Raw genomic sequence first — 12,389 nt, 5'->3', positions numbered from 1 at the left:
TTGGCCTTCTCCGAATCCCGTCGACTAAACAATGTCGTTTGGCGGGCCGCAGGGGAAGAGCCTTCTCTGTGGTGGCCCCAGCCCTCTGGAACCAGCTCCCCCCAGAGATTAGAACTGCCCCCACCCTCCCTGTCTTTCGTAAAGTACTCAAGACTCATTTATACCGCCAGGCATGGGGAAGTTTACATATTCCTTCCCCCTAGGCCATTACAAGTTATGCATGGTATGTTTGTGTGTATGTTTGGTTTTATAATAAGGGTTTTTAGTTGTTTTATTAATTGGATTTCTACATGCTGTTTTTATCATTGTTGTTAGCCGCCCCAAGTCTGCGGAGAGGGGCAGCATACAAATCCAATAAATTATTATTATTATTATTATTATTATTATTATTATTATTAACTTTTATGGTTTCACTTGATGAGTGTAACCCAATGTTCTATAGGTCCTTCAACAAGCTGTGGTTGAACAAAATTTACCTCAGCAGCTCTGTATGGGAAGGGCAGAGGATGAGCTTAATCTGACAGAGTTTTTTTTCCTACAGTTTTACGTCTTTAATTTACAGCCACACTAAACTATCGAACTCCATGTACAGTGGTACCTCTACTTACAAACTTAATTTGTTCCGTGACCAGGTTCTTAAGTAGAAAGGTTTGTAAGAAGAAGCTATTTTTCCCATAGGAATCAATGTAAAAGCAAATAATGCATGTGATTGGGGAAACCACAGGGAGGGTGGAGGCCCTGTTTCCTCCCAGGAGATTCCTAGAGAGGCCCCATTGAGGCTTCTCCCCACCTTTTCTGGCCCTTTTTCCTCCCAGGAGATTCCTAGAGAGGCCCCACGGAGGCTTCTCCCCACCTTTTCTGGTCGTTTCCTCCCAGGAGATTCCTAGAGAGGCCCCACAGAGCTTCTCCCTGCCTTTTCCGGTTACAGTTTCGGGGGCTCGGGTTTCTAAGTGGAAAGTGGTTTCTGAGAAGAGGCAAAAAAAATCTTGAACACCCGGTACTTATCTAGAAAAGTTCATAAGTAGAGGCATTTGTAGGTAGAGGTACCACTGTACCTCATTCCTATTAATCAAAGGAGAAAGAGATAATTCAGAAATTTAACTACTAAGAAAACTGACAGGGTGTCCATGGACATTCTCAGTCATCCAGGTCATGGTTGTCCCAAAGGTGGGATTTTTTTTCCCAAAAGGCAACTGGATGTTCTGTTTTTTCTTTGACAATGTTTCACAACCCATCCAAGAAGCTTCTCGGATGAGAAGTGAAACGGTCTTCAAAATAAAAACAGAAAGTCCAGTTGCCTCTTTGGAAAAACAGACAGGGTATGTCCACATTCTGTGTGTCAGAAACTACAGAATGACAGATACTGTTTTCTGATGAAGACTTGTCTATTTTGTATAAAATCACATCATCATGAAATAGTACCTGCATCATAATATACATAATATGCAGTATCTGCATCATGATATACATCCATCAAATGCATAACATTCTTTTTCAGTCAGTACAACACAGGGCTTGTATTGTTGAGATAGGCAGACGTAGAAATGGACATACTGGTAAATAAAATATGAGTTAAATAATGTGTGAACTCAGGCAGTATAAGACACCTTTCCACATCAAGAGTCCGGTATTCCTTGAAAGACAATTGGGAATGAAAAAGAGGCATACAAAAAAGGACAGACTGGAGAAACCTCTTCACATCTGTGAGGGGAAATGGGAGATTCCTAAGGAAATTCCTCACATTCCAGATACTCTGGAGGCAGTGAAGAGATCTGACAAAAAGGACAAGCTCTACAGTGGGCAAATTCAGTAGCTCCTCTGATCCTTTTCTGGGTTGGAGCAAAGCTCAACTTCCAGCCTCTCTCTGTCTAGTAGATGATTTTGTGCATACGTATCCATGTGTGTTTATGCAAATGGTCCAGCAGAATCTCAGCTGCTTGACTTCAACTTGGAGCAGAGTACAAACTGACAATATTTACCTAAACATACAAGAATTATTGATGGCTGCAGAATAGCCCACTATTTGGTTAGACTGGCAGAACAAGAACTTGTGCCGTTTCTTCTTCTTCTTCTCACGATCAGTAACATGACCTTATGCATTCTTGCAGAAATAAAGCTTGATCCTTCGCCAGATCCATCCTTGAATACAGCTCATCTGCTTGGAACCCATACCACATCTCGGACATTAACACCCTCGAAAATGTCCAAAGATACTTCACCAGAAGAGCCCTTCACTCCTCCACTCGAAACAGAATACCCTACAAAACTAGACTTACAATCCTGGGCTTAGAACTATGACACCTTAAACAAGATCTAAGTATTGCCCACAAGATCATATGCTGCAACGTCCTGCCTGTCAACGACTACTTTAGCTTCAACCACAACAACACACGAGCTCACAACAGATTCAAGCTTAAGTGAACCGTTCCAAACTTGACTTCAAAAAATATGACTTTAGTAATCGAGTTGTTGAAGCATGGAACTCATTACCGGACTCCATAGTATCATCCCCTAACCCCCATCATTTTACCCTTAGACTATCCATGATTGACCTCTCCAAATTCCTAAGAGGTCAGTAAGGAGTGTGCATAAGTGCACCAGCGTGCCTTCCGTCCCCTGTCCTAATGTCTCTCTTATGTTTCCACTAGCTCCATGTATATGTACTGTATATTCCCAATGATTATTTATTCCATATTATTCCTAATGCCTTATCTTCTATTCTTTTATTGATGCATTTTACTATGATTATATCCTCTGAAACCTACATTATGTATTGAAAAAATAAATAAATAAAATAAACAAATAACTCCTAAAGGTGTACAGCGCAGGCAGTGAAGGGGTACCAAAATTTTTACTACCACGTTGTGGGTGAGGCTTATGCAGGACGCCCTGCATTTTCTTTCAACTTCTTTCAGTGCAAATTGGGTGCTCTGGGGTGGAGCTCCATTTTCGCTACCCCACTGCGTTCCCTCCCCCCATCCGGGCAGTAGCCCACCCTGCCCTGAGCGCAGGTAACAATCAGAGCTGGAATACACATTGCCAAAAGCAAAGGTTATGCTCCAATGTTGGTTTCCCGATCTTTGCTTTAACAACTTTGAAGACTATTCTACACAGAAGACCCGTGTAGCCAGAAATGCTTATGCCATCACACATCTGGAGATGTCATCGAGAGCCACGCGATATGTTAAGAATAAGCCATACAGCATGTGAGGGTAAGTTGCAGTGATGTGATTTGTGCTTCTGTGGTCAATGATTCCAGACTTTTTATGGGTCAATATGTCAGATAAACCAGAAACCTATTTCTGGTCATTTCTTGACCTGACCATAAGCAATCTAAGATTTAATCAATTAATGCCCTATTGTGTTTCCAGGATAGATGGGGTTTGTGCTGTTGAGAATGGATAGGTCATCCTGGACATTTTATCACAATTGACACCCGAATTCCCATTGCCAGGTAAGGTAGTTATTAAGTGACACCCAATTTAACCACTTGTTTTGTCATGGTTGTTGGAAGAAATGTCCACCTGGGTTCAGTTCCAAGTGGAGAGAAAGACACTGGAAGCATGGAGACTGCTTGAAAAGATGGTTTAATGGTAGGTAGGACCACCTGGTTTTACGGTCCTGGGCAAAAAAAGGGACATGGAGTGGAGAGAAGATATATAGAGCACCCACTCTTGGGCCCTGCCTTAGAGATTTTTTTCTTGTCTTCTCTTTATTAATTTTCCACTTTTTAAAAAAAAAAATACAAATATAGATACAGAAAGGTCAAAGAAAATAAATAAATAAATAAAATTAAACAAATCCAAAATATGTACAGATATAAATTTTAAAGGCACTATACATTTTATAGTAATTTGTGTCAAATATATACATTTTTCCCGATTCCTAATTTCTGTCCATTTGTAAAATCTAAGCTTTGATACATACTTTAAATTAGAAAGAAAATAAAGATAATAAATAAACATACATATTAAAACATATTCGTGTACAAGAAAAGTATCCCATTGGCTGTCAGACTCCCTTGAGGGCTGAGGTCTTAGCTAACTTTGCAGACTGTCTGTGTCCCAGGCTTGGTTGAGCCTTGCTGGGTGATATGATCTTCCCAGGTGCCATGTCATGAGATGGGTTGAGGGCTAATCCTATCATGCCCTGAGGGTCATGTCTTAATCCATGTCTCTGAGTCCTCGGAGAGGGACGGCATACAAATCAAATCAAAACAAATCAAATAAAAAAAAACAATAAATCAATAAATCAATAAATCCCATCACCCTGGAGCTGAATGAAGGGGAGCTGATTTGTCTTTAAAAACATGTTTCTCAATTTTCTCATCCACAAAAATATAATATTCTGCCTTTTTAATATTTATTCTTCTAGAAGGGGGGATGGATGCTAACCTCCTACATGGTCAAGCCAATTACTTGCAATTAACTAATTGTGTGATTGTTAAGGGAATCCAGCTTACACATTAACTTTGCTCATTGGAAGCTGTCTGGAAAGGTTGCTAATGGTGCTCACATGACCCCAGGTGGCTGCATAAATACATACCGGGTCGCCAAGTACCCAAATTACAGTCACTGGGACAAGTGACTGTAAATCACTTTTTTCAGTGCCATAAAATGGAATGGAACAGGACAGAACAGAGCAGAACAGAATAATGGGATGGGACAGGACGAGACAGAATAATGGGATGGGACGGGACGGGATAGAACAGAACAGAATAATGGGACGGGACAGAATAATGGGATGGGACGGGACGGGACGGAACAAAACAGAACAGTACAATGGGATGCGATGGGATGGGACAGGACAGGACAGGACAGAACAATGGGATGGGACAGAACAGAACAATGGGATGGAACAGAACAGAATAATGGGATGGGACGGGACAGAATAATAGGACGGGACGGAACGGGACGGAACAGAACAATAGAATAATGGGATGGGATGGGGCAGGGTGGGACAGAACAGAACAGAATATAATTTTATTGGCCACATATGGTTGGACATACAAGAAATTTGTCTTGGTGCATATGCTCTCATGTAATTCTGTAGTTTTGAATGTTTGCTAATGAATGCGCGGAAGCAAAGAAATAGCTGAAAATATGTGAAACCTCGCACGGGCAAGTGTCCTTGACTGAGATTTCACTTGCAGCCCATGCACAGAAGCCAAATGTGCCGACACATACATGTGCATGCCAGACGAGCACGCACTGGTTTCGGAGAGCGCACTGGCAGCGCCGAAGACGAGCAAACCCTTCACCGGAGGGCATCACTCAAGACACCAGTTAGCAGCTGACTGAGTTGGGAAAGGGCCCTACTGCAGAATCTCAACACATTCTGGCTGCTGCAAACGCATTCCTCTGTATCTTTATGTGTAAACTTTACGTGTAAACAATTTCAGTTTCTAGCTCAAAAGTACACCTGTGTTTATCCCTAGATATGTGAGCCAACAAATTCAGTGAGCTGTTCAGTATTTGTTACTGAAATGCGTGCTCTGGTATCAAACACATAAATGCTGTGCGACCTGCTGTCATCTGTTTTTAACAGGGTGGTGGTGGTGGAATCTTAAACTTTAGTTTAAAAACTCAAGTACAGTGTTCCCTTGACTTTCGCGGGGGATGCGTTTCAAGACCGCCCGCGAAAGTCAAATTTCCGCGAAGTAGAGATGTGGAAGTAATTACACTATTTTTGCCTATGAACAGTATCGCAGGACATCCCCTAACACTTTAAACCCCTAAATTACCATTTCCCATTCCCTTAACAACCTTTAGATTATTACTCATTATTACTGGTACTCACCATTGAAGAAGATACTTAATGATCCTGATATTCATTAACATAATTATTTATTAACAATAATTTGGCAGTGACATATGACATCACGGGCGGGAAAAACCGTGGTGTAGAAAAAACCGTGGTATAGACTTTTCACGAATGTCGGACCCATGAAAGTCAAGGGAAAACTGTACAGCTAGTAAAGTTCCTCCTGAGAAAACATCACTCACCTTCCTACGACTATTCTGCACTTGCCCCAACTATGCTAAAGAGCCTGGCAATCTCTTCCTGCCCCCTTCTCCTCCTATTCTATCCCCAGGATGTTGCTCTCAAGAGATGGCATTAAATCACACTATCTTAAGACCTTCCACCATTCTTGTAGCCCATCTTTGGACCCGTTGACAAAATTGAACAGGTCCAAAGACGGGCTACAAGAATGGTGGAAGATCTTAAGCATAAAACGTATCAGGAAAGATTTAATGAACTCAATCTGTATAGGCTGGAGGACAGAAGGAAAAGGGGGGACATGATCGAAACATTTAAATATGTTAAAGGGTTAAATAAGGTCCAGGAGGGAAGTGTTTTTAATAGGAAAGTGAACACAAGAACAAGAGGACACAATCTGAAGTTAGTTGGGGGAAAGATCAAAAGCAACATGAGAAAATATTATTTTACTGAAAGAGCAGTGGATCCTTGGAACAAACTTCCAGCAGACATGGTAGATAAATCCACAGTAACTGAATTTCAACATGCCTAGGATAAACATATATCCATCCTAAGATAAAATACAGAAAATAGTATAAGGGCAGACTAGATGGATCATGAGGTCTTTTTCTGCCGTCAGACTTCTATGTTTCTATGTTTCTTCCTTGTTCCGATGCCTGTCAAAGGCCGGCCTCCAGGTGTGTAAAATCTATTCAGCTTTGTCACTTTTTAGCTTGGAAGATGGCCAGGAGACTGGCAGTGGTTGGAAACCGGTGCAATAGAGGCCAACTTGGCAATGACACAGGTGCTGTGTTACGCCAGTGACTGTATGGTGGATCAAAGACGGACAGCTATTCAATCCTCGGAAAGGTCCTTAGGTGGACACATTTTTTTTAACTGCCAAACCAATGCATGATGCTAAAATGCCAGGTGAATTTCTGCAGACCAATTCATTTTATTCCTTGAGGGTCCCTCGCCATTTCTGGCACCCATCAAGGTCAACCTGAGCTCTGACAGTTCTTCCTGAGTAAATCACAGAAGTGTGGAAGATTGGTGAATTACTCTTTAAGGCAGTGCTTCTCAATTATTTTCTGTTATGCCCCCCCCAAAGAAGAAATAAACATTTTGCATGTGCCCCCATACCTCTCCGATCTTGGCCCCAATGGAATTTTAGTGTTAATATTTACAGTATTATTTTACTTATTAGAAGCTGCAAGAAAACTGTTGGCTGGGGAAGGCCGCTCTACCCACTTACCTGGGAGTAAGTCACACCCAACTCAGTGAAGCCTGTTTTCGGTTTGGCAGGTCTAGGCTACCATGGTTAGGGCCCTCTTTTGACACGGGGCCAGGCCAGCTTAACCAAGCTGATGTTTGGAGGTTGCCGGCCTGGACCATAAGCACTGTTTCTGCCAGGCACTCACAGTGAATGGTGTGGAAGGAGGCTTCAGGGTGCCATTCAAAGCTTTTGCCCAGCTGCAGAGGATGTTCCTCCTTGTCCAGCAGTAGCTTCACCACACTGTTCATGGCTACTGTGGCGCCTACTGAGAGTAAGAACCAACACAGCTGCCCCATCCCGCCTGACCGCCTTCTCTTCCGGGCTTGGAGCAGCGTGCAACTGGGAAACCCCCCCCCCCCCCCGTCTGGGGGAATCCATCGAGAGGGACCAAACATGTTCCCTGGGGTGTGCTCTCCCCTGGCATCACTCTGTGCCTCTCCCACAATTTGAGAAGCACTGAAGATTGCTATTCTAGAGCATTAACCCATCTGGCTGGCGAACACTTGGAAAGTCCTTTTGAAAAGGATGCTCAGGCCTTCTCAGCAGAATCTCAAACTGGTAATATTTGACAGAATGTCCAACAGACTCTCTGCTTGTTTCGAGGAAACCATCTCCACAAACGAATCCCACAAGGAAACTCCCATGTCGTCCCCCTTCCTGTCCCCCCCAAAGGAATCAAGACAAGAACAAGCTGATGGATAGAACAGAATAGAATTCTTTATTGGCCAAGTGTGATTGGATGCACAAGAAATTTGTCATTGGTGCATAGGCTCTCAGTATACGTAAAATAAAAGATACATTTGTCAAGAATCACAACACAAGGTACAACACTTAATGTTCGTCATGGGGTACAAATAAGTGATCAAGAAACAATCAATATTAATATAAATTGTAAAAATATAAGCAACAAGTTACAGACATACAGTCATAAGTGGGAGGAGATGGATGATAGGAATGATAAGAAGACTAATAGTAATAGTAATGCAATCTTAGTGAATAGTTTGACAGTGGTGAGGGAATTATTTGTTTAGCAGAGTGATGGCGTTCATGAAAAAAAACTATTCTTGTGTCTACCGTGTTTCCCCGAAAGTAAGACAGTGTCTTACTTTCTTTTTACCCCCAAAAGCCCCACTACGTCTTACTTTCGGGGTATGTCTTACATTGGAAAAAAATTGAAAGGGTCGCGTTCCCGAAGGCATCTCCCCAGAGTCCAGAAGGGCAGCCGCGGGACAGGAGCCTCGTGAGCCCTTTTCCAAGTTCAACCTCAGGGCTCCAAGCGACGTGCACGCGTGGAGCCGCAGACGCGTGTTGGGGAAGCGTGTGTCTGGAGGGAAGGAGCCGCTCTGCGCAGTTGGGCAGCCCCACCTGCCTGCCGGAAAGGAGGCGGGCGAAGGAGGGCGCAGCTCCGGCCGCTCGCCTCGGAGCCGGTCGGCCTCGCTGGCCGCTTGCCTCGGAGCCGGTCGGCCTCGCTGGCCGCTTGCAGCCGAGCCTCGGCAGGACTCGGTTGCTGGGACGAGCGCCTTCGCTGCAAGCCGCCGCCCACTCGGCTCACTTCGGACCAGCACCGTCCTTCGCTTTGTCAAGCCGGGGAAGAGGCGGTGGCGCCGCGGCGAGGCGAAGGCGAGAGGCGCGCAGGGAGCTTGGAAGCGACGTCATCGGGCTCCCCCCCGGCAATACCCCCGTGTTTCCCCGCAAGTAAGACATATGTCTTACTTTCGGGGTACGGCTTATATTAGCCGACCCCCCTGAAACCCCCGATACGTCTTACAATCGGGGGTGTCTTACTATCGGGGAAACAGGGTAGTTGTCTTGGTGTGCAGTGCTCTGTAGCGATGTTTTAAGGGTAGGAGTTGAAACAGCTTATGTCCAAAATGTGAGGGGTCAGTAAATATTTTCACGGCCCTCTTTTTGACTCGTGCATGCATATACAAGTCCTCAATGGAAGGCAGGTTGGCAGCAAATTATTATTATTATTATTATTATTATTATTATTATTATTATTATTATTATTATGCGGCTCCAGCAAACTGGGATCGCTCCGAATAAACCGACGCCATCCCTAGAGACCAGCGACGGATCGACCGATTCTAAATCTTGCCCCCCACCCCTCACCCCGACGCCCTCAAATCAGGCGAGGCGGAAAGATTCCCCCAACGGATCCAGCCACACCCTCCCACTCCGGCCTTGTGGCTTGCAGAAGGGGCTTTTGGGGGGGGGCAGAGAAAGGCAAAGAGAGTTTGGAGAGTCCGCTCGGGAGGTGGGGGGAAAGCAGATCTAAGATGAACCCAGCAAACCCCGCCGCCTTCCCCTCGTTCCGCGCCCAGAGCGACCCCAGACGCGTGTCAGGCTGGGCGTGGGGACCCCGGCCTATCGGGCGAGAGACTGAAGCGGGCAACGTCGCTTCGTTCCCGAAAACGGCCGCCGGTAGCTCGCCGTCCCGGGCGGCCTTCGGGAAGCCATTGCCCTTTTAAGGGGTAGCTTGAAACCGCGCCTGGGCTCCATGTTTGTATCAGAACCCGTGAAGAGGGAACTCCATGTTGTAACAAAGTTTTCCTTCGGCGCCGTCTTTTTTTTTCTCCCCCTCCCCCTTTTTTGTTTTTGTTTTGCTTTTTCCCCCTTTCCCACCCCGCCCTTCCCCCACCCTCTCACTTCCCTTCTTCCGTTTTTCTTTCCTTTTTATTTATTAGTTCCTTCCTTCCTTCCCCCCTCCCCCCGCTTCTCTCTCGTTCCGTTGCTGTTGTCGCTGCCGCGGGGATAGCGGCGGTGGCGGGAGAAATAATAATAATATAGATAGATACAGTATATAGATATTTGTGGAAGTCCCGGAATTTCCCGAAGCGGCGGCGACGACGGCGTCGGAGAGACAATCGGAGGCGGGAGGCGAGCTCTCTGCACGTCTGGGCTAATGGACAGCGGACCCATTATCACCCAGGTTAGCAAGGAAGAGGTGAACAGTCCTCTGCAGGAGAAAGGTAAGCGATTTTAACAAACGCCCCCCCCCCTCTTTTTCTTCCTCCCCCTCCCACGCGGGACATCGACGCCGATCCTTTGGGGGTTGGCGCGCCTAGCCTGCCCTCCTCGGGGTGGGGGTGGGGAATGCCCGGGGCGGCGTGTGTGTGGGGGTGGGGGTGGGGGGTCTACAGGTCGCCCAAAGCGGCGCTGCAAGAAGCCCCGGCGGCCCTCTCGATTCGGGTTTGACAGATCGTCTTTTTGGCCCCCCGCCCCTCGGAGAAAGAGAAGCGCTTGGGATCACCCTGCGCGCCTTCGGTTGCCAACGGCTCGAAGCGGGGCGTTTTGCAAAAAAGCCCTCAAGCTTTTCTTGTGTGTGTGTGCGCGAAAAGCTTGCAGGGTTTTCCCACAAAAAGGGGCCACCGGAGTCACTCCGAATTGAGAGTGTGGTGGGGGGAGGGAATGAGGGAGGGCAGACGGAATGTCTTTAACGCGTGTTTCTTTTGGGCTCGAAGATATTACACACAACACACACGCCCCACCCGTCCCGCCGAATTCCAGCCGTTCCCTACGGCGGGGCCCGGGCAGAACTGTCTTCAACCCGGGGCCCGTGGGATGTGACACGGTTGGCGGGCCCTGCGCCCGCGAGTGTGTGTTTGTAAATGGCGGTGGGATCCGGCAGCCTCAGGCATTTCGGAGGAAGCAAAAGTGGCGGGACCCCCTCCCGTCGTGTGTGTGGGTGGCTGGGGCAGCTAAGACATGGGCGCCACCGCTTTTGCACACGTGCGTGTAAATTTTCTCTCAGGAATGGTCGGCGAAGCGGGCGCACGTTTTCGGAACCTAACCCGTGCTCGCTTACTGTGGGGAGCTACCAAAAAGGCCTCGTTTGCCATGAGCAGGTCGCTTAATACCTCATAGTCTCTGGAAGGGCTGGTGAAGGGCCCACATTGGCCTTGACTGCATATTTAGGGTCTTTGGGCGCCTCTGCTGCCCCCACCTCAACTCCTTTGCCCCAGTGTGAGGTCCAGCAACAGGTTTTATTCAGACAGCCTTGCCTTCCTCAACCTGGTGGGTTCCAGGGATCCGATTCCCATTTCCACATCCTTGTCAGAATGGGAGTTGTAGTCTGAGCCCTCTGGAGTAGGGGAGGGTGAGACAGCTTAGTGCAAACTGCACCTTGTTGTATGCCCACTCCCCCTCATATCCTGGATGCCTCGCCCCTCCCCTCCAAATGTCTGTCAGTCACTGTAACTGGGCCGTTGGCAATGGAGGTGCCTTTCCCAGATGTTTCCAGCTGTGCATTTCCGCTTGTTGTTCCGCTTTGGAGGGATGGAAAGTAAGGTAACAGGAGGGTGGGCAGTGATTGATTGACTTTTGAATTGAGGATGGACAAAAATCTCCTGCCAGAGACTGCCTACCAGCCAGTTTTGTGCCAGGTATTATTAGTAAATCAACCAGAAGGCTCTTCTGGGTGGATGGAAGCCAGAGGCGCTGAACGGGGTGTTTTTAATTGATGTTTCAGGATTGATCTCTTAATTTGCAGGGATCCAGAGTCTCCCTGAATGGTAGGAAGGGCAGCATTCTCTCAATCTTTTGACATATCCGCCTCCCACCTGCTTTTCCTTCCAATGTGGCCCGTTTGTAGCTACCTAGAAAGGAGCCGCTAGGATGTTACGTCCAATTGTTTGCGTCCCCATTTTGAATCGTGAACAGAGGTGGCAATCTTAACAACAACAACCACAAGAGGGGGGAGGGGGGAGAGAGTGTGTGTGACCCGTGTCTTCTACTACGATTCCTCTAGGCTTTCTACACCACTTCCTGATGAACATTGAGGAAGGTGCTGGTTAGCAAGACATCTGAGGCTGTCTTCGTTTAAGAAATTCAGACCTCCTGCCCATCAGATGCTTTGACAGTGAGGCAAAGGGGAAGGAAGGGTGGTTCTTCACCGCTGAGCAGACTGGGCTTGTGAAGGAGGCATTCCTGGCCATTTGCAGCAATATGGGGAAATGTAACTGTTTGATTCTCCCTTCTCTGATTTCCACCATTTGAGCCTGGATGTGTCAGGCCAATAAAGACGGAGGGGAAGAACCACTAAGGAGGATGGAAGAAATGGAAAATGGATTTCCTTCCAACCACAGTTTGCCTGACTTTCCAGAGGGAGCCATGGTTGAGCTGGGGTCTTGGA

General features: G+C 46.8%; 1 protein-coding gene across 1 annotated transcript in view; it reads left to right on the top strand.

The window, feature by feature from the left end:
• Positions 1-9,454: 9,454 nt before the first annotated feature.
• CTDSP1 (CTD small phosphatase 1) overlaps positions 9,455-12,389 on the top strand; it is a 42,856-nt gene continuing 39,921 nt past the window's right edge. The window contains exon 1 of the mRNA XM_070729448.1: positions 9,455-10,227. Coding sequence (XP_070585549.1) covers positions 10,161-10,227 — 67 coding nt within the window. The 5' untranslated portion in view covers positions 9,455-10,160. The remainder of the gene's footprint in view (positions 10,228-12,389) is intronic.

The sequence above is a fragment of the Erythrolamprus reginae genome, chromosome 1 (genome assembly GCF_031021105.1).
Source record: "Erythrolamprus reginae isolate rEryReg1 chromosome 1, rEryReg1.hap1, whole genome shotgun sequence".
In the NCBI taxonomy this organism is placed as follows: Eukaryota; Metazoa; Chordata; class Lepidosauria; order Squamata; family Dipsadidae; genus Erythrolamprus; species Erythrolamprus reginae.
The sequence above is the reverse complement of the archived record's forward strand: the minus strand, read 5'-3'. Positions and strand labels throughout refer to the sequence as shown.